The 23,585-nt window shown below is 40.9% G+C and overlaps 1 protein-coding gene across 11 annotated transcripts in view; it reads right to left on the reverse strand.

Moving 5' to 3' along the window:
- Positions 1-23,585, reverse strand: part of ralgapa1 (Ral GTPase activating protein catalytic subunit alpha 1) — a 324,614-nt gene that overhangs the window by 108,044 nt on the left and 192,985 nt on the right. For all 11 annotated transcript variants that reach the window (XM_048537681.2, XM_059649187.1, XM_048537674.2 and 8 more), the window contains 8 exons: positions 22,102-22,257; positions 21,298-21,426; positions 10,904-11,029; positions 7,291-7,349; positions 6,692-6,800; positions 6,485-6,595; positions 2,905-2,973; positions 2,678-2,812 (listed from right to left, as the gene is read on the reverse strand). In XM_048537681.2, the coding sequence (XP_048393638.1) occupies positions 2,678-2,812; positions 2,905-2,973; positions 6,485-6,595; positions 6,692-6,800; positions 7,291-7,349; positions 10,904-11,029; positions 21,298-21,426; positions 22,102-22,257 (894 nt within the window). The remainder of the gene's footprint in view (positions 1-2,677; positions 2,813-2,904; positions 2,974-6,484; positions 6,596-6,691; positions 6,801-7,290; positions 7,350-10,903; positions 11,030-21,297; positions 21,427-22,101; positions 22,258-23,585) is intronic.

A 23,585-nucleotide genomic window follows, 5' to 3' on the forward strand; every position in this document is an offset into this window, starting at 1 on the left:
ATGTGTTTGAAATAGTCTGCCTGCTTTGAGATATACAGCCTTCATTCCAGTCATCACAATAGCAGTGAATCTCACATTACAGGACTCTCTTGGAATGTCTTTTCGACTGGTTGTAGCATCCTCTCAGTGCATGAAACTACTCGTGTTCACTCAAAGTAGCTGCGAGAGATGGCTAGCTTTATTTACTGGTCAAACTTTGGAGAAGCCTCTGGCTTCCAGGGTATGCTGAGGTACACTGGGCACTGTTCAGGGGCCAAGGGGCCTTACACCCTTTCTGGAGATTGGGTGATATAGGGCAAGGGATGACCTCAACAAGATATCTATTAAAATGCAAGCTATTTTAGATATGCTTTAACTCAGCATTAAACTGACATGAGCACTATGAGGAAAGAGAGCTCATTAAGGTTGTTCTATTTCAAGGAATTTCTTTACACTGCTGAGTATACTCTGTTCTGCACTCAAAGTTACTATTGAAACAGAACAATCAACAAGCTCAATGTGTCAGTTGAAAAATCTACTAACGGGTTGTTTACTATGTACTATCTATTGAAAGCCTATATTCACTGGTCAAAATACCCATGGAAAGTTCTCCAGTTCTGAGTGTTACAAGATTTATGTTTATGGGAAACCTTAAGAAAAACAGTCCTAATCATCCACCCATCATGTAAACTTGATACTGAGATAAGGCAAATCAAAACTGTCCTGCCCTGTCATGGCTCAAATCACCTTGCTGTACATTAGACAAATTCATAAAAAGGCCTACGGTAAACAGTTTTGGCCCTGAATGGTGCCAATCTCTTTCAGATCACTGGAAAGGGGAAGCTGTCTCAGAAATCTGAACAGATGAAACTACCTATTTCATATTGCTACTTTCAAGCAAACACAAGTAGTTTTCATCACTAACAGGATTGCACCATAAAACCAATAAGACATCTTGTCTACGATACAAATGAGTAATATGGTACATAGAATCGTAAAATTTTACAGTACAGGAGGAGGTAATTTGATCTATTGTGGCTGCATGGGTCGTGAAAGAGTTACCCAGATAGTCATATTCTCCAGCCCATCTCTGTATCCCACTAAATTCACCATTTTCAAATACATATTCAGCTCTTTTTTGAAAGTTCCATGCAATCCACCTCCACCAATCTGCCACGCAGTGCATTCCAAACAACTCTGAGAAAAAAAGTTCGTCCTCATTTCATTCCTAGCCCATTTACTGACAATCTTGAAATTGTGAGCCCTAGGGTTTCACTCTGGTGCACAGATTGTTATATAGATCGTATAGCAGGTTCCACCTCCCGCTCCCCCCAAAGTCCTCAAATCTACTCAGGATCTTCCCCACAATGTGCCTGGGGCCACTGACCATGTGGTCACCATCGCCTCACCCACTGATGCCACCAATCTTGTCACATCCATCGACCCAGTTACAGCCCTTCCGACAACACCTTCTGGTCGCGAACCATTTCAACTCCTCCTCCTACTCCCTGGGTGAAATGCCCATTTTGGGCCTCCTCCAGTGTCACAATGGTGCCACTTGCAAACCAGAGGAGCAGCACCTCATATTCCGCCTTGGGAGCCTACCACCCAATGGTCTCAATGTGGACTTTACCAGTTTCAAAATCTCCCTACCCTCAGCCCCAGCCTCATCCCATGACCACACCTTCCTCTCACCCCGCCTGCTTGACCTGACACAACCTGTTCATCTTCTCTCCCACCTATTTGTTCCTCCCACTTCACTGACCAATCCCTACCACTGCCTACCCACATTTCACCATTCCACCTAGCTTCGCCAGCCCTACCCCTCCTCCCTCTAGTTATTTCTGAGCTCCTTCCCCCCCTCCCAGAAGAAGGGTTCCAACCTGAAACATCAACTTTCCTGCTCCTCTGATGCTGCGTGGCCTGCTGTGTTCCTCCAGCTCCACACTGTGTTATCTGTATCAAACAACATGTCCCATTGACCATACGCATCGTGAAGGATGCGAATTGTGCTCAAGCGACCTATGCTTGCAAGCCTTAGAACACCATGTCCAAAGTAGACAGAATGTTGCTACTGAACAGCATTTATTAAATATCCCTGACTGTGATAAGAATTAACTGGGATATCAATTTAACATCAACTGTACTCGCAGTGCAGTGCATTTGAATGCGATAGAAGCTACATACAGTAACACAGATGTCCCATGACAGTAAAAGGAGTTTGCCCATACACTGCATTTTTTAAATTGAGAAAAAAATTATGCAGATGGGCAGAGAATCTGCAGCATTATCCATGAAACTTTCTGATCTATAACAATCAACTTTCATGCTCTCAGTTTTGTTGGATGAGATTGACTATCAACAGTAACTCCATGCCAACACATTACTCTCTTTTCACATCATACAAATTGTTGCTTACTTGCCAAGATTGGTTTCTTGCATGGCAGTTCTGATGACCACAGGACAAAAAGCTTTGTCTTTGCTTCTCTTTTTATGAAGGTCAAATATAGAACATTATTTGAAAAATAAAACTGAATGTTGGAAGTATATGCTGATCTGAAACATGCAGTTTTGCAGTATCAGAAATTTACTAAAGCCATCAATTCAAGAGTTAACAGCATCACTTTACAAAAATCTAAAGATAATTAGTGTGAATGCTTAAATATATATCATTATTACAAATAATATTAAAGTATACCTTGTAAATACAACTGAGAATGGATTTGTCAGCGTTATCCTTATCTTGCCCTGCAGCTTGGACAGCTTGCAGGAGTATTTTTAAAGGCAGCACCATGCACCAGTCCAATAAGCAAAGCAATAGGGATACCACTAGCTGTGAAGGATAAGTCACAACACAATATTAACAAAAGCCAAAACTTATAAATACCCTTCTTATTATCCACATAAACCTAGCCCTGTGCATACCCTTTTATCCTGCTCATGTGGAGATACTTCTGTACTGGGTAACAGGTAAGTAATTGTTGCCATCAATATCTAAACAAAAAGAAAAAGATGTTTATGTTATAACAAATGCCATCTTAAATAATCCATAAAGGGGTAATTTACCAGAACAAAGAAAAAAAATGCATAAGAATAAAAGAATATAATCATGTTTCACAAGATTTTTTTAAACAAGTTCTCTCTTTAAAAGGTGATCAAGAAAAATAAGTTCATTCAATTACATTGATGATGGTTAGTGACCGCAATGAGCTTTCTGATTTTTACTGCGATCTGTATTTTGCTCTGAAGTAAATTTACTGAAGCAACACAGAAGATTAGTTGCATTAATCATATACAGATTTACTAGCTGATCTCCTGTGGCATTGCATATGGGCAATCAGGATAGGGAGTTGCTTACACTAGAGAATCAACGGCAGCATGACAGGAGATAGAAAGGAGAGGAAACAGGGTAGTCTGCTTCAAAAGGGTTCGATATTGTTTGGGTGTGAATTGAACGGCAATTTGAGAAAAGGGAGCAATTTCCTTACTGATTTCTAAAGAGGTCTGCTTTTAATTTGATTCCCATGCTATGGAAATGTTTTGTCCAGAAAACTGTAGGTTCAGATACCAGATGCAATGTTTAAAGTTCCTTTGCTAATACTTCACTTCAATTTTACTTCAAATTTTTACACAATTTTAGCTTGTGTAGTATGCCACTTTGTTACTTTAAAACAACTATTTCTATGCCAGTGTATTTCCTTGGAACTGTAAACAGTTTACACTAAAATTTTGCATTTCTTTGAAATTCCTCAATCTCCCTTCCTACCACATTTGGACATATGCCCACACCACATGGAGTGCAATGGTTCAAAAAGGCATTTCGTCACCACCTTCGTGTTATGTAGGAATTAGGGATGGTCAAACAATGCTGGCCTAGCCAGTTTTGAAAATGTGAAAGAATAAATAGGAAAAAAATATATTCCTAATGTCACTAATTCTACATTTTTCTTCCTGCATTTTTGAAAGGGGAAACTTTTAATTTCTCTTTTAAGTAGCCCAGATACATAATGCTATGTCACCTCACTTCATGCTCAACGCCATGCAAACAATGCAACAATATTGGAATGTGGAGATCATCCAAGGAAGATATAATTATAAAACAATTTGGCACATTAAATGAGATCTGATGCAGTCTCTCTCTACTCTTTCGCCTTTTAAATAACATTCAACACATATTCTTCATGCCAAAGTGCATAACTTCATATTTTTCCCACATTATATTCAATCTGCTTTGTTTCTGCCCACTCACTTAATCTGCTTTTATCCCCCTGTAAATTCTGTATCATTTTCGTTATTTTCCTACCTATTTTTATGCCATTCCAAACTTGGTAATTGGACATTCACTTCCGTCTCCAAGTCATTAATACAGATGTTGTAAATAATTGTGACTTCACCACTAATCTTTGTTGCACTCCACTAGTTACATACTGTCAAGTTGAAAATGTCTACTTGATCCAAACTGTCTTTTATTAATTAGTCAATCCTCTATCCATGTCAATATATTACCCCCATCCCCATCAGCTCTTATCCCATTGAGTACCTTATGTGTGGCACATTAGAGTATGCCTTTTGGAAATCCAAATGTATTATATCTAGCTTCTCCTCTTTATAAATCCTCCCCAAATAAGTGTAACAAATTTGTCAGGCATGATTTCCTCTTAACGAAGCCAAGTTGACTTTGATTGATTATATTATGCATTTCTAAATGCTCTATAATTACATCATTTAGAATAGACTGTTATTTTCCATATAACAGATGTTAAGCTAATGTGTTCTCTAAGAGCCTATATGTTCACTTTGGCTTTTCTCTCTCTTTTTAAATATTTTTCATAAAAAGCTCATTTTGTACACATTTATATTACTTGATAGTGTGGCCTCTATTTAGTTTCTCCCTCTTTATTATTGTGATGTTAGTCTTTACTGAAGATTCCCAATCCTCTGGTTTATGATTAACCTTGCCGGATTTTATCTTTTTCTTCTCAAATTGATACTATCCTTCACTTCCAAGCTTGTAAAAAGTACAGAGCAACTGATTTCCTTGAAAAATGTCTCTGATTTATCAATACAAAATATCACAGTTCACAGCAACTGCTGCAGGAAAACTAACTGGTTTTCTTCAAAGTTAAACCATGGAGAACAACTGCATGCCTATGTAACTTGTTTCCAGTTCCAATCTGCTCAGTTAGCTGAGAACCAATCAGCTTCAGTTGTAGACACCTCTTGGCTCCTGATCATTTTGCACAGCTCATGAACCAATAGCTACAAAACAGAGCTCACACTAAGTGGCAAATTTCCTGCTGTGAAATGCAGCCATCCAGGTAAATCCCAAATGTAACATGAAGGAGTCCTGGTAAAACGAAGACGATGCGAATTGGTGGAAAACTCTCAGTACTGAGCACAAAGGATGTTGGTTCTGGCTGCTGGTGGTGAATCATCTCAGTCCCAGAATATTGCTGCAATAATTTCTCAAGGTAGTGTACATCAGGTGTTTCAATGACCTCTCCTCCATCACAAAGATATTAAGTGGTTTCTCAGTGATGATTTCACATAGTACCATTTGCAACTCCTCAGATAATAAAAAATGCGTGCCATATGCTCCAAATACTAAACATTTGGCCTTGGACTGATAAGTGGCAAGCAACACTTATACCACACAGATGCCACATCAGATCATCCCTAGCAGGCAAGAATCAACATTACCGTTGTTGAACTCCCTACTATCAGAATCAGGATGGGGAGGTCTTACTATTGACCAAACTGAACAGAGTCAGCCTTAAAACAGAGAGGTCACATGAAGCAGGTCACAGGCTGGCAATTTTGCAGTAACTGCCCAAAGTCTGTCCACCATCTCCAGGATACAAGTTTGTTATATAATGGAATACTACTCATTTGCCAGAATTAGTGCAGCTCCAACAAAACTCAAGAGGCTAATAACAGTACTCAAGAACTCAACACCATTCAGGACATGGGTTGCCTGCTTGACTGGCACCCCCTCTACCACCTTAAATATTTACTTGGTCCACCATCAAAGCGCTGAATAATTTACAATTTTAATTTTATTTTAAATTCATATATGTTGGTATCCCAAGATCAAAATTTATCATCTATCCCTAATTACCCTTGAGAAAGTAGTAGTGAATCACATTCTTGAACTGCTCTAGTCCTTGGGATGTAGGTACACAGACAGTGGTGTTAGGAAGGGAGTTCTAAGATTTAAATTCAGCAACATTGTGCTATATAATGTGCTACATTAAATGTGATTTATCTCTTCGTAGACTAACTAGCATCTATGTTTGGAACAAAAACAAAGTTGCTGGAAAAGCTCAGCAGGTCTGCATCTCAGTTCAGCATCTACACTTACTCAATACAAGCATGCAGTGTCATGCACAAAGAAACATTAGTTGAATAAACCTTTCTGGTTGAATCTTCATTGGAAATGCTTTGACAGGCAAACACGTAACCAATAGAAATAAAATCAATAAATGCCTCAAGAAATACCTCTTACCTCAAGAATTTTTTTTGGAGAATCTGATGGATAATTCTGAAGTTTGTCCACATAATTGATCAATAAATGCAAAACATCACAAGCCACTTGTGCAACCGCTTTGTTTGGAAACTGTAAAACATTAACAACTTTATTCTTACAACTGCTGTATTTTTTTCCCAAAGCTGGATTGAAATTTTAAAAAATCACTATGGAAACATCACTCACCTTTAAAGTTACACAAATTACATTTAGGGCATCTTTGATTTGTGGATGGCGAGTATCATGTACCAATTCTTCACAGAGCCAAATGCCAAGGCTACAAAGTGCAACACATCTGTAAAATAGAGATCGTAATGCACATGTAAATATAAGCTTTCTTGGTATGGTTAACAATATGTAGAATATAATATGCAATTCTCTATTTCATAGATTTGTGGTGAAATTATCTGAAAGCTTGCAAGGTAGCTTTCAGAAAACTTACTTCAATTTTTAATTTCCAGTACAGATCATCGCAAAATCAAAAACCAAGTAATCCAACCATCCTGTTATATCTATCAGAAACCATGACCTGGGTATTGGAGTCATAGGCAAAGCAAGTGCACATGTACTGATCTCATAAAAGCCTCTTTGAAAGATCTAATGACTTCTGGTGACAACCTTGCTGCTTACAAAGTAACCGTTATATTGTTTAAAAGGTAATTCCCAGGAAAATGCAGTGATATAGCATCCAGCTGGCCAGCAGTCAACTACATTAAAGAATTTTGGGACAGTCAACAGTGAAGTTACTTCTTTAAAAAATTGCAGAGTGAAATAAAGCTACTTGCCTAGCTGGTCCAGAAGGTTCTTCTCTTGCTGATTTTAAAATGCTTTTAATTACGAGTTCCTAGAATATCAAATTGAAAACATAAACAGCATACAAAAATATAATAAGTCCTTCAAATATAAAGAGTGACAGAAAGCAAATAAAAAACTGGAAGGTAATATATTCATACTTTAGCACACATATACATTTCAAAAAAATGCTCAATGCAATATTGCTGCATTGCAAAACTTCAACAACTCTCAGAGTTCAGGAATTCTTTCCAGGAAAACAAAAAACAATGAAGAATTTTAAAACATTAGTAACTTGAAAAATAAATTAATATACTCAGATTTCATGAAAACACTCAATCACATATTTTATGTTAAAAACAAAATTCAGGAACATTTCCATAAAATCAACACCATCGAAGGTTACTTGCATTTGCTTGAAGAAAACAAATCAGAAATAAGAGAGTATCAGGATTAAAAACAAAGTTGCTGGGAAAACTCAGCAGGTCTGGCAGCATCTGTGGAGAAGAAAATAGAGTTAACGTTTCAAGTCTGCTGACCTTCCTCAGAATTTCGGATCACCGGACCAGAAATGTTAACTCTGTTTTCTCCTCCACAGATGCTGCCAGCATCCTGAGGTTTTCCAGCAACTTTGTTTTTGTTCCTGATTTACAGCATTCGCAGTTCTTTTGATGTTTATTTTGTAAGATAGTATCATATTGTACCTTCTTAAATTAGCATACTGAATAAAATTTGATAAGTTTGTGCTGCGTCATATGCCAAAAAAAAGTTCTCTCTCTCTCTCTGCAGGATTAAATCTGCTTTTTAAAAATTGCACTGAACTAAGTGGGAGGTTTGGATGGATAGCACTAGGTACTTCACAATTTTGTGCCAAAGGGCAGCAAGAAGTCATGTTAAATCCACCTATTGACTCTCTCTGCTGCATCATCAAAAGGAGTATTAAACTTAAGTTAGGAAAAGAACAGTGATGATAACACCATTATAAGTCTTTTGTCATGGTTAGATTCTCACTTTGGGAGACAATCATTGTCCAACACAAAACACATTTTCCACACATCAGCCCAAGCCTGTAATTTTGTCCTGGTTCTGCTGCCTGTGGACATGGATTGTTTTGGTACATGAGAATTATGATGTACATTATATAGTCATGAGCAAACATGTTCATTTCTAGCCTGATGAAAGAAGGATCATTGATGAAGCAACTGGAGATAGTCATGTCTAACACTCCTCCATGAGGAAAACTTGTAGTCCTGTCCTTGGAATGAGCTGATTTCCCTTCAATAACCACAACCACTTTCTTTGTGCTAAGTGTGACTTTGAACAAAGTTGAGCTTCCAATTGATTCTAGTTTTACTCAGGTTCCTGATGCCATAGCCAGACAAATGTTTCCTTGATGTCAAGTGCAGTCACTCTCTGGAGTCTGGCTCTTTTACCCAAGTTTAGGCCAAAACTGTAACGAAATCAGGGCCGAGTGGTTTTGGTACAATTCAAACTGAGCAGTGAGCAAGTTCTTGTTGAGTAAGTGCTATTGATCCTTTTGGTTTTCCAACATTTAACTAGGAGAAACTCGCCTAACAATTAATGTCTTACATTACAGAGGCTGTGAAGAAACATATGGTGGGATAGAGTTTGGTGTCATTAGCTATCCATATGGATATTTCAACATTGCTGAGTGGGTATATTTTTTAAAAAACTACATTCAGGACTGTACTTCCAGGTGAAAATTTAAACCTTTCTATGAATGAAACAAATGAGTTAGGAACAAAGAGATTAAAGGAAGGATCTGCAATGAAACTGTTCAGGGGACTTATTTTGCCTGAGATGCACTTTGGTACAGACCAAATCAAATGGCAGTAAAAGGTTTAGGAAGCCTTGAACTGTGATCTTGTGAATACATTTGAAAAGTGTGCTTTACTTTTTATCGTTGCACTTGAAACAGTTCAAAGATCTGAATTTTGTTGGCAATGGCAAATGAATGGCACTTGCTACTCAATAAACTTGGAACATTCTTTCCACAGACTTCTGCATTGGAACTGTCAGGGATTAAAAATTCATTTTCGGCATAGCACCCTCAAAAGAAGTTTGTCAATTAAATTTAAGAATGAGGCACACAGAGCCTGAAGTCCAAGATACAAACTGGAATAGTTAATCCAATGCCAAATCATAAACCAAAATCAAAAAAGAAGAAAGGAAAGTCATGCGATTAACAGAGAATACAAATGGTAAAGTATGAAAGGCCATTAACTTGAAATACTATTCTGGTTTCTCATTCTATACATGCTGTCTGATCTCACTATTTCTAACATTTTCCAATTTTAATGTTATTAAAATTGTTTTTTTTTCGCTAAAGCTAACGATGATTAAAATCTGAAGGGGTGAGATTGTACACTTAATTTTCCAAGCTGGAAAAGTTCTATGGCAGAAATTAAAACCAATCACACTTAAAAATTTACTTACATTAATGTTTGCTGATCACAGAGTCATACAACATTGAAACAGGCCCTTCAGCCCACCATGTCTAAGTCGACGAACAACCACCAAATATACTAATCCAATTTATCTGCAATTGGTCCACAGCCTCCCATGCCCTGGCATTTTAAGTATTTGTCCAGATACTTCTTAAATGTTGCAAGAGTACTTGCCTCCACCACTGTCCAAGGCAGCCTGTTCCATATTTCTACCACCCCTTGGGTGAAAAAAAATTTTCACCAGAGTAATCATGTTCTTCTGATAGTGTGGAGACCAGAACTGCAGACAGTGTACTATCTCTGATGTAACCAGTGCTCTATAAATATTGCAACAAGATTTCCCTGCTCCAATATCCTACACCTCAACTATTGAAGGCAAGCATCCCGTATGCCTTGTCCACCACTTATCTACCTCAGCTGACACCTTCTGGGATCTATGAACTTGTATACCAAGGTCCTTTTCTTTCTCACTTCAGCCATATGCTCATCTGACCTATCTTTCTACACCTGTGCTCATTTGTGTGTGACACTGGAAGTAAGCCGGAGATCAGAACATTAGTCCTCCTTGTCCTAACTACTACCTAAAGTCTCTAAATTTCTGTTGCAGGACCTCAAATGTTTTTTCACCCATACTGTTGGTGTCAACATACAGCATGACTACTGGCTAGTCACCCTCTCCCTTCAAAATGCCCTGCACCCACTTGAGACAACCCTGACCCCAGCACTAGGGACACTCATTTGCAGCCACAAAACTGCTTGTCAGGTGAATTTAGTGGGCATCTATCATGCATGACAACTTCATGATCTTGCACATTTTTTAGTGCAAACCCAAAGGGAAGTTTCTGGGTCAAGATGGCAACTCAGATAACATACTTCTGAACTCTGTGCTTAAATGTGCACATTCTGTAGAAACTGCCGTCATCTCCATTTTTTAATATGGATGAGAACTAATATTTATTATTTTAATCATTGGATTGGAGCCATGAATTTTAATTTGGTGAAGATTGTAGTAGAATATAGGCAAACAATGAAATTCTGATAAAAACATCGGACTGCAATGTGTTTTCGAGGCGCGAATAATAAAAAAGAGTTGGTGATAATTCAACACATCAAACACAGTTTGCATGAGAAATCTTACCTTAACATCATCACATTTTGTTGATAAGATGTCCACAAGAGAAGGCTGTAACGTAGGGAGGTCTATATATACATTTGGGACACAGACTAAAGAACCCAAAAGAATCTGCGCTTCTACTCTTGGAGCCTGAAATGGAATAAGAATATATTTGAAAGTTCCAGGCAAATCAAATTAAGTCATAGCTCACTTTATATTTAACAGTGGGAATGCAATTAGAAAATCTATACCAGTTTACTGAAATGATGGCGATCTATTTTTACTGGAATACCAGTTATTATTTTGTTTTTGTTTTTAAATATAACTTTATGACTAATAAGTATATTCTGGTAGAGCATTACTTTAGCAAATTCATGGCAATATAAAAGTTATTGCTCTTTTCATTCTCTTAATTGGATATGCAACTGTAGAATTCATACAATGCTTAATAGACTTTTAAATCTTTATTTTCTTCTCTCTTAGGCCATCTTTACTGACAGTAGTGGTTCATGCTGCTGACATATCACTCACATTATCATTTTTCTTGATTAGCTGAGTCAGCAAGGAATGGATCATTTATACTAAAAACAGAAAATGCTGTAGAAACTCGGCAAACAGAAAGGTAACAGAGCCAACTTGAAATGTTAACTTATACTGGACATGAAGTATGAACTCAGTATCCCTCTCCACAGATGCTGCTACCTGTTGAGTTTCGCCAGCAATTTTCTGTTTTTACTTCAAAATGCACCATATGCAGCATTATACTTTTATTCGCCCGAGCAAAAAGCAGTCAAGATGACCGCAGTCTCATATATTCAGAGGGGTAGACGATGGGCTAGTGGTATTATTGCTAGACTATTAACCCAGAGACCCAGACATTGCTCTAGGCATCAAATTTGAATCCTACCATAACAGACTGAATTCCATCAACCAAAAAATCTGGAATTAACAATTTACTGATGATCAGGAAACCATTGTCAATTGCCGGAAAAACATATCTGGTTCACTGATGTTCTTCAGGGAAGGGAATCTGCCATTCTCACCTGGTCTAGCCTACGTGTAACTCCAGATCCAAAGCAATATAGTTGACACTCAATTACCCTCTGAGATTTCATAGCAAGCCATTCAGTTGTATCAATTGCTACAAAGTCTCAAAGAAAAGAAATCAGATGGATCATCTGGCGTCGACCTAGGCACCAGAAAAGACAACGGCAGGAACAGTCCTGTCGACCCTGCAAAGTGCTTCTCATTAACATCTGGAGCCAAAATTGGGACAGCTGTCTCACAAGCTAGTCAAGCAACACACTAACACAGTCATACTCACAGAATCATACAACCAACTCACGGGCCCCTGCCACCCACAAGAGGATTCCTACGCCTCCCAAATCCCGACTCTGTCCCTGCCCCTCCCCCACCATGCACCCGCCGCCATTGACCATGAGGACACGGCCGGAGACCCCACCGATGACGAACGGTCAGTCCTTAGCAAGGGGCTCACCTTTGTCCCCCTACAACCACACATCAACGAATACCAGTCACGGTTGGACATAGAGCAGTTTTTCCGCCGTCTTCGCCTCCATGCCTACTTCTTCAACCAGGAACCCAACCCTCCTTCCACTGACCCCTTCACCCGCTTCCAACACAAGTCCTCCTCCTGGACACCACCCCCAGGCCTCCTACCCTCCCTCGACCTCTTCATCTCCAACTGCCGTCGAGACATTAATCGCCTCAACCTCTCCACCCCTCTCACCCACTCCAACCTCTCCCCCGCAGAACGGGCAGCCCTCCGCTCCCTCCGCTCCAACCCCAACCTCACCATCAAACCCGCAGACAAGGGTGGCGCAGTGGTAGTATGGCGCACTGACCTCTACATCGCCGAGGCCAAACGCCAACTCTCCGACACCACCTCCTACCGCCTCCTCGATCATGACCCCACACCCAAGCACCAAACCATCATCTCCAACACCATTCACGACCTCATCACCACAGGGGACCTCCCACCCACAGCCTCCAACCTCATTGTTCCCCAACCCCGCACGGCCCGTTTCTATCTCCTTCCCAAAATCCACAAACCTGCCTGCCCTGGTCGACCAATCGTCTCAGCCTGCTCCTGCCCCACCGAACTCATCTCCAACTATCTGGACTCCATTTTCTCCCCTTTGGTCCAGGAACTCCCCACCTACGTCCGTGACACCACCTACGCCCTCCACCTCCTCCAGGACTTCCAATTCCCTGGCCCCCAACACCTCATATTCACCATGGACGTCCAGTCCCTGTACACCTGCATTCCGCATGGAGATGGCCTCAAGGCCCTCCGCTTCTTCCTATCCCGTAGGCCCGACCAGTCCCCCTCCACCGACACTCTCATCCGCCTAGCTGAACTCGTCCTCACACTCAACAACTTCTCTTTTGACTCCTCCCACTTCCTACAGACTAAGGGGTGGCCATGGGCACCCGCATGGGCCCCAGCTATGCCTGCCTCTTTGTAGGTTACGTGGAACAGTCCCTCTTCCGCACCTACACAGGCCCCAAACCCCACCTCTTCCTCCGGTACATTGATGACTGTATCGGCGCCGCCTCTTGCTCCCCAGAGGAGCTCGAACAGTTCATCCACTTCACCAACACCTTCCACCCCAACCTTCAGTTCACCTGGGCCATCTCCAGCACATCCGTCACCTTCCTGGACCTCTCAGCCTCCATCTCAGGCAACCACCTACAGACTGATGTCCATTTCAAGCCCACCGACTCCCACAGCTACCTAGAATACACCTCCTCCCACCCACCCTCCTGTAAAAATTCCATCCCCTATTCCCAATTCCTCCACCTCCGCTGCATCTGCTCCCTCGATAAGACATTCCACTCCCGCACATCCCAGATGTCCAAGTTCTTCAAGGACCGCAACTTTCCCCCCACAGTGATCGAGAACGCCCTTGACCGCGTCTCCCGTATTTCCCGCAACACATCCCTCACAACCCGCCCCCGCCACAACTGCCCCAAGAGGATCCCCCTCGTTCTCACACACCACCCTACCAACCTCCGGATACAACGCATTATCCTCCGACACTTCCGCCATTTACAATCCGACCCCACCACCCAAGACATTTTTCCATCCCCTCCCCTGTCAGCTTTCCGGAGAGACCACTCTCTCCGTGACTCCCTTGTTCGCTCCACACTGCCCTCCAACCCCACCACACCCGACACCTTCCCCTGCAACCGCAGGAAATGCTACACCTGTCCCCACACCTGCTCCCTCACCCCCATCCCAGGCCCCAAGATGACATTCCACATTAAGCAGAGGTTCACCTGCACATCTGCCAATGTGGTATACTGCATCCACTGTACCCGGTGCGGCTTCCTCTACATTGGGGAAACCAAGCGGAGGCTTGGGGACCGCTTTGCAGAACACCTCCGCTCGGTTCGCAACAAACAACTGCACCTCCCAGTCGCAAACCATTTCCACTCCCCCTCCCATTCTCTAGATGACATGTCCATCATCATCAATGTAACTTTCAATAACCAAACAACTCCTGCAGTGCCACAATGATGCCACCGAAGGTTGCAGGAACAGCAACTCATATTCCGCCTGGGAACCCTGCAGCCTAATGGTATCAATGCGGACTTCACCAGTTTCAAAATCTCCCCTTCCCCTACTGCATCCCTAAACCAGCCCAGTTCGTCCCCTCCCCCCACTGCACCACACAACCAGCCCAGTTCTTCCCCCCCACCCACTGCATCCCAAAACCAGTCCAACCTGTCTCTGCCTCCCTAACCGGTTCTTCCTCTCACCCATCCCTTCCTCCCACCCCAAGCCGCACCCCCAACTACCTACTAACCTCATCCCACCTCCTTGACCTGTCCGTCTTCCCTGGACTGACCTATCCCCTCCCTACCTCCCCACCTACACTCTCTCCACCTATCTTCTTTACTCTCCATCTTCGGTCCGCCTCCCCCTCTCTCCCTATTTATTCCAGTTCCCTCTCCCCATCCCCCCCTCTGATGAAGGGTCTAGGCCCGAAACGTCAGCTTTTGTGCTCCTGAGATGCTGCTTGGCCTGCTGTGTTCATCCAGCCTCACATTTTATTATCTTGGAATTCTCCAGCATCTGCAGTTCCCATTATCTCTCCACCACCGTCACCATCCCTGAATATATCTTGTCTCAGTGGCAGGATAACCCAGTAGCGATGGCGGCACAGTGGTATATAGCTGGGAGGGTGTTATTCTGGAAGTGATCCACTGGATTCTGACCCCATGGTTTCAGGTCAAACATAGGCAAGGAAGCCTCTTGCTGATTACCACGTACCGTCCTCCCTCAGCTGACAAATCAGTACTCTTCCACATTGAACAACACTTAGAGGATGCGCTGAGGATGGCAAGGGCACAAAATGTACTCTGGGTGGGGGATTTCAATATGCACCACCAAGAGTGGCTCAGCAGCAATATTCCTGATCGAGCTGGTGGGATCCTAAAGGATGCAGCTGCTAGGCTGCATCTCCGACAGGTGGTGAGGCACCAACAAGAGGGAAAAATATATTTAACATCAACCATACCAATCTGCCAGATGCAATACATGTGCCCATGACATAATTGGTAACAGTGACCACGGCACAGTCCTTGTAGAGATGAAGTCCCGTTTTCACATTGAGAATAATCTCCATCATGTTGTGTGGCACTATCACTGTGCTAAGTGGGACAGACTTCGAGCAGATTTAGCAACTCAAGATTGGGCATCCATGAGGTGCTGTGGGCCATCAACAGCAGCAGAATTGTCTTCCAGGACAACGTGTAACCTCATTGTCTGGCATATTCCCCACTCAACATTACTATCAAGCCTGGGGTCAAACCTGGTTCTACGGAAAGTACAGGAAGGTATGCCAGGAGCAGCACCAGGCATACATGAAGCTGACATGTCAACTTGGTGAAGCCACCAAACTTGCACACCAAACAGCATAAGCAGCAAGTGATAGACAGAGATAAGGAATCCCACAACCAATAAATCAAATCTACACTCTGCAGTCTTGCCACATCCAGTCATGAATGGTGGTGGATAATTGAATAACTCAGTATAGGAAGAGGCTCCACAAATATCCATCTCCTCAATAATGAAAGAGCCCAGCACATCAGTGCAAAAGATATGGCCAAAAGTGCTGAGTGGGTGATCCAACTTGGCCTTCATCAGTGGTCCCCAGCATTATAGATTCCAAATCTTCAGCCAAGGCTGCATTCAACTGAATGTGGCATCAAAGAACCCTTGCAAAACTGGAACCTATGGGTATCAGAGGGCAAACTCTCCAGTGGCTGGAGTCTTACCTGACACTTAGGAAGATGGTTGTGGTTGTTGGAGGTCAGTCATCTCAGCTCCACGATATCTCTGCAGGAATTCCTCAGGACAGTGTCCTAGAGCCAACCATCTTCAGATGCTTCATCAATGGCCTTCCCGCCATCACAAGGTCTGAAAGTGGGGATATTCGCCAATGACTGCACAATGCTCCTCAGGTACTGAAACAGTTCACTGTTCAAATGCAACAAAATCTGGGCAATATCCAGACTTGGGCTGACAAGTGGCAAGTAACACTCATGCCACACAAATTCCAGGCTGTGACCATCATGAATAAGAGGCAATCTAATCATTGACCTATGGCACTTGACAGTGTTACCATCCCCCAATATCAACAACCTTGGGGTTATCAATCACCAGAAACTCAATTTGACTCACCACATAAACACAGTGGCTACAATAGCAGGTCAAAAGCTAGGAATATCGTAGCAAATAACTCACCTCCTGATTCCTCAAAGCCTGCCTGCCAACTGTAAGCCAGAAGCCAGGAGTGTGATAGAATTCTCTGCACTTGCATGGATGAGTGCAGCCTCACCTACACTCAAGAAGCCTGACACCATCCAGGACAAAGCCTGATTGGTGCTACATCCACAAGCATCCACGCCCTTTACCACCAACGCTCAGTGGCAGCAGTGTGTACCAGCTACAACTGCACTGCAGAAATTCACCAAATATCCTCAGATAGCACCTTCCAACCCACAACCACTTCCATCTAGAAGGACAAGGGCAGCAGATATATGGGTTCATTGCAATCTTCAAGTTTCCCTCCAAGCCACTCACCTTCCTGACTTGGAAATACATCGCTGTTCATTCATTGTCACTGGGTCAAAATCCTGGGATTCGCTCCCTAATGGCATTGTGGGTCAACCCACAGTAGGTGGACTGCAGTGGTTCAAGAAGGCAGCTGATTACCACCTTCTCGGGGCAACGAGGGACAGTCAATAAATGTTGGCCAGCCAGTCATACTCAAATTCCACAAATGAATAAAAAATATTCACTTTAATATTGAAAGATAAAAATTGTAAAAACAAAAATACAAAGAACAGGAATTGATGAGTAACACATCAACAAGGAGCCATCTAAGCAGCCCTTAGATGGCAGAAGATTGCAAACTGTGGTATCTTCAGCAGTAACTTTTCTGTGATGATTTAAATTGGTATAGATCAGAATGTCAGGTGATAATTTCAGCAGACTGTACAGATCAGTACGACACAGATATTGTATTTACACAATTAACTGCAACTTGAACATGATCTTCATTGCTTATTAGTATAATAATAGAAAAAAAACCTGCTTTGGTATTTTAATGCTAAAGGAAAATCTAGATACTATTCGACTAGAGAAAATTCATCAATTTTTAAAGTGCATTGACTGCTCTGCTGATAAATGTTTTAAAAAGAAGTCTGTTTGAAAGAACTTGCCACAATCAGTACTAAAATGCCACTAAGACATTCTTTCACACCAAAAGGCGATTGAAATACTTAGGAAATGTTCAATTTTCAATGGTGACGCTTTATTATTATGATATTTAAAGTTTCAAATTGGAGAAATATTAGTAATTGAAGCACAACATTAGAATTCTTGAGTACTGCTAAATTTTCATCTGACACTCATCAGGACAATTTGTGAAAATGCCAGGTAAAAGGGAAGACCAATGTTTATACTCTATGAGAGGAGATTGCGGATTCATTGGCAACTGGGCTCTGATTGTTAGACATGATGTGGAGGTTCTGGTGTTGGACTAGGGTGGATAAAATCAGAAGTCAAATGACACCAGATTATAGACTTTGACTCTAACTAATAGAGGCACTGCCATGGAAAATACACCTGCTAATCCTTATTGACAGTTAAATATCAGACTAAATCAGGCAGGTTGACTTTGATTGGTCAGGGTAGTGCTCTGAGGAACCAGCAAATGGCTCTCAACCGCTTTGTTGAGTTGAATCACGGGCAGTGAGTGCGTGCATGTTTCTTGTTTGCAAAGAACAGGGCTGTGTATTCATATATATATTTTCAATACATACCAGTGAGGCACACTGTGAGCCCACAGTCTCCATACAACAGTCATGCCAGGCTGGAAATGGACCAAGGTCCCTAGCGATGTGAGGCAGCTGTGCTAACCACTGAGTCACTATATTGTGAGCTCTGCATGCATAGGTTGGCCAGGTTTGGTCAGTGCCTTTTTGTTGTTAACAGCCAAAGGCATATACTACTTGAAATAAGCCACCAGAGTTACACACCAGACATCGTACCAGCTCTGACATTCAGATACCTTATTACTCATTTGTATGATGGGCAGAACATCTCTTTGGCTTGGCAATAACATCCTGATAGTGGCAAGTATCACCCCTGTTGGTAGTACATAGTAGAGCATGAAACTGTTGCTTCCCCGGCTGTTTAAACCTTCAGGTTTACACCCTTCCAAGGCAATTTTAGGAAAAGTGGGCACTTTTCTGGAGCAAGGGTGGCCACCTTATGACCCTTCATGAGTTTGCATGATACAGAAAAGAAGAAACCTGACGGGCATAGCCATTCTTCAGTACGATGGCTATGATGCACCCTATTTCAGCATCAACTTTGCACAGAAAATAGATGTCTTGGACCCCATTTAAGAAGTTGTCGATAAGGCCAATCTTAATATCCTTTCACACTACTTTGCTGCACAGTACGATTGCAATAAAGACCCAACATCATTGCATGAACAAATATTCATTAAATAGTTTTTATTGAAACTCATCAGTTGAGTTTAGTTTCAAGGACACCACATTGACAAAAACTGTTGTTGCCTTAGGATCCCTATCAGGTCCAGCTCTCTCAAATACCTTTGTTGTATTCCATGAAAAATGTAACTTTGATTGAATGACACTAACTTCTTATTTCTTGCATATTTCCAAAACGCACATGATATGTGCTATATTTTAATTTGCAGTTTTTTGTTTTATTCACTCATGGAACTTAGGTGGTCGATGGCTGGCCAATATTATTGTCTGTCCCTAGCTGCCCTCGAGAAGGTGGCGGTGAGCTGCCTTCTTGAACATGCTGTAGGTTGACCCACAATGCCATTACGGAGGGAATTTCAGGATTTAGACCCAGTGACAGTGAAGGAATGGCAATACATTTCCAAGTCGGGATGGTGAGTGGCTTGGAGGGGAACTTGCATTTGTTGGTGTTCCCATGTACTTCTAGATGCCAGACATCATAGATTTGAAAGGAGCTGTCTAAGGATTTTTGGTGAATTTCTGTACTGTAGCTTATGGTTGTATATTTCAATTACTTTACATGTCTTAACGGGCTTCATTTGTGTTCAAATTCACATTCAAATGCAATAGTCAAAAAACACCCTTTCTCCCACATCCGTATGAGAACCAGGGTGACACACAAATGAAACGAAAGAACTGCAGATGCAAGAAATCAGAAACAAAATCAGAAATTGCTGGCAGGTCTGGCATTACGTGTGAAGAGAAAGCAGAGTTAACATTTCAGGTCTGGTGACCCTTCTTCAGTTCTGTTCAGCAATTCCTGTTTTTATTAGGGGTTGTCTACTATAAGTCTACCTTTACTGCCAGTACACACGTCAGGATTCTGACATTTGCACATGTTATAGATATATCTGATTAACCTGTTCAGATTTATTATGACAGATGTCTGGGGAAGATGGGACTTGAACCTGGGCTTTCTGGCTCAGACTTAGGGATGTTATCACTGCACCATAAGAGCCCTCATACCTGTTATAAGATTTGCCTCATTGACAGCAGTGTAAAAAGATCCTGAGCTGTTTGATCATAGTGCAAACTTGACGCTGAAATAGGGCACTTAAAAGGCATCCTGTGGGACAACAGTAACCATGAGCAGATCATTTCACACAATGAACAAATGAAAAAGTACAGCACAGGAACAGGCCATTCGGCCCTCCAAGCCTGTGCTGACCATCATGCTCTAATTAATCTAAAAACCTGCATTTTTCAATCCAAATTCCTCTACTCCCTCCCTATAAATGTACCCATCTAGGTATCTCTTAAATATCTTCAATGTGCTGTTTCCATCACTTCTTCTGGTAGCGCGTTCGAGGCTGCTACCACTCTCTGCATGAAAAACTTCCTTTGCACATCTCCCTTAAACTTTCCCCCTCTGACTTTGAAATGTGCCCCTTTGTAATTGAAACGTCAACATTGGGAAAAAGCCTCTGACTATCACTTTATCTAGGCCTCTCATAATGTTGTAGACCTCTATCAGGTTTCCTCTCAGCTACCGTCTTTCCAGTGCATTAATGCATGAAAGGCTCTAAGGAAATCACCATAGACTCTGAAAAGTATTCAATCTACCTTTGATTACCTTGGAAGAGTAAGATTTCTCAAAAGTGCATGTAACAGGAGGAACTAACTGTCTCATGCTGCCTACTATGCAGTAGCGGCGAGTCGTGTTTGCCACCAATGGGATGTTACTGTCATGTAAAAAAACAAAATTCTGCCTATCAAATAAATGAGTAATGTGGCATATGACTTTTAGTGCTGGTGTGAGGCCAGGAATGTACGCCATTCATCTTTATGATTCATGGATCGTATCAAACAGCGTATCCCTTCAGTCATTCAACCAAGTACCAAGTCTTGTCTCCATCTACTATGTGCTAGTAATACGCACAAGTGACCAATGTTTGATGCAATTCTTCAATTGGACAGTATTTGTTAGACAATCCTGAATGTACAAAGAATTATACTGACAATCAACTGTCACTCAGGCTCGGACTGTAATACACGTGCTTGCAGTGAAACCACATATATTGATTTTGCATTCTTATGAAATGTCCTGACGAGTGCAAGACAAAAGAATTTCAAAACATTGCTTTTTCTAGCAAATTTCAAGTTCTGTGGTGCTGACCATTTCCAAACATTAATATTTATTAATTCCAGATGACATACCCATACATAATCCATTAATTCCCCACAATATTTTTTTTGACTTTAGAAATCACACCATTATGTCTCTGTATTTTCAAAATAAGCTAAGTGACAAGCAAACCAGCATTTCAGAAGTACATAGTTCTATATTATTTAATCAGAAAATAGAGCAATACTTGTTGACTTACATTAAGCGAAGAAGAGAATGTTACTTTGCTAGCAGCAACTATAAAGTCCCAAATTAACATGGTAGCACCAGGCAACCCGATAGAAAAAAACCTTGGAGAACAGTGTTTGATGATGGTGTTCACAATATCCTAAAACATTCAAAAAAACAGGCTTAAAACAGATGGCAACTAAAATGGACAGTTTCTCATTGTGTACGTGAAATAGAACAAGCAGTAATGTTGGTCTTAGAATGCAACTGTTGAGGCTTGACGCAGTACTCCAGACAAGACAAATACAGAAGTGATTTGCTAATTACATTAATACAGCAAATATGCTGAAGCAATACATCACGCAAGGTTTATACACATTACTAAAAGTGAAAAAAAGACATGACATTTTCAACAATACGTTTATTTTTACCCACCACTGCTTAAAATTATTCACTTTATTGCTTTTCTTCTGAAGATTCTTATTTTTAGTTATTTAAATAATTATAATATTTTCTTCGTCATTACTTCTCACTTACAGCACTCGCTGGAGAAGCTATTCACACAGCACATGCAAGATTAAGTATCTGTCCAAAGTGTTTTTTCTTTGCTCTAGTCTAGGTCTAATTGGCTAATTCTAGTTATCTTGACAGCAGCAGCAAAATACCTCAAACCTTTACTGCTTGCAATGGAACAACCACCAGTTCTAAAGACACCAACTAGCAAGAAAATAAAACTGACACCAATTAACAACTTAAACCTGAAACTTTGAATTAAATAACTCAAATTATTGACTTCTGAAAATACATAAATAGACTTTAAACATCAAAAACTGACCTGATCAAGATTTAGGAGTCCACTGTGCATTATATTGTAGAAGTGAACCAGAAAATCGGAATTAGGTGAAACATCTTGACGCCGTTTCATAATTTTGCAGATAAGCTTGTAAGCATGCAGCTTTCCTTGCTTGTATTTTTCTGGTAATGTTGTTGCCTAATTAAAATAAATAAAATTCAGCATTAAATATGGTGCTGAGAAAAAGTTATTCCACTTTTTATTTCTTACTAATTACTAAACATTGCTGCTTGAATTAAACTGTTGTACTTCACGTATAAAATTTAACCAGAAGATGTCTACTGTTTCATTGATTAAAGGTCTGAAGAGAAGTGCAGCCCTTGCTCAGTTTATCGAGATAAGTAAAACAATGTCCAATGATTATGATTACAAGAATGAATAAACCAGTCACCATTGTGTCTCAATAATTTAAAAACTGGACTGATGACTTGCAGAAATAAACAAAAGTTGAAATTGAGATACATTTAAATATTTATAGTTATAAATTATTCCATTTAGTGCACTGTTAATTGCATCCGTTGATCAGTACCACTGCATGCTTGCACTGACATGAGGGTATTTTTCAATGCGAAAAGGTGACATACATGTTCATGCTTGTTGTGGAAGGGCAAATTTGACAGAGCTACCAGACAAATCAGTGTTAATACATTTAAACAAAGAATTAATAAGTACATAAATGTGTTGTAATTATCAAATGGCTCCATAATTCATCGTAAAAATTTACAATTTTTTTATATCATCTTCTGACTTGACTATTCAAACACACAACTGACTGATCACCCATTTTCTACATTTCTTAAACTTGAGGTCATCCAAGATTATTCCATTCATGGTTTAACTTGCTGCAATTCCCATTCAATTTTAATTCCTGGGCCCGTTGGCTTAGATTGGTTTGGTTCAAGTAATGTTTTGACTTGAAAATTGCGTTCCTGTTTTCAACTTGCTCCATAGGATGATTCGGTGAGCAAAGTGCCTTTGTTCTCTGTGGTAAATGTTTACGATTCCATACCCATTATCATTTGCAGTGGTTTGGGGATTTTACTGCTGCTAGCAACCAAGTAATTTACAATAAAATCCATTAAATTTTCACCAAAATAGAGCTTCAAGCTTTATTCTCACCTTATAAGTTTGAGCATGCCATTGAATATTTTTATAATATTTTTAAACAATCTGCTTTTTCCATAATCAACACAAAATGATAATAACTGCACTTACAAATCAACTTTTAAATCCTGATCATGAAAGCAGTATACAACTTTTAATGATAGTAGGAATTGCAGATGCTGGAGAATCTGAGATAACAAGGTGCAGAGCTAGATGAACACAGCAGGGCAAGCAGCATCAGAGGAGCAGGAAAGCTGACGTTTTGGGCCTAGACCCTTCTTCAGAAATAAGGCCCAAAACATTAGCTTTCCTGCTCCTCTGATGCTGCTTGTCCTGCTGTGTTCATCCAGCTCTACATCTTG

The sequence above is a fragment of the Stegostoma tigrinum genome, chromosome 10 (assembly GCF_030684315.1).
Source record: "Stegostoma tigrinum isolate sSteTig4 chromosome 10, sSteTig4.hap1, whole genome shotgun sequence".
NCBI classification, from domain to species: domain Eukaryota; kingdom Metazoa; phylum Chordata; class Chondrichthyes; order Orectolobiformes; family Stegostomatidae; genus Stegostoma; species Stegostoma tigrinum.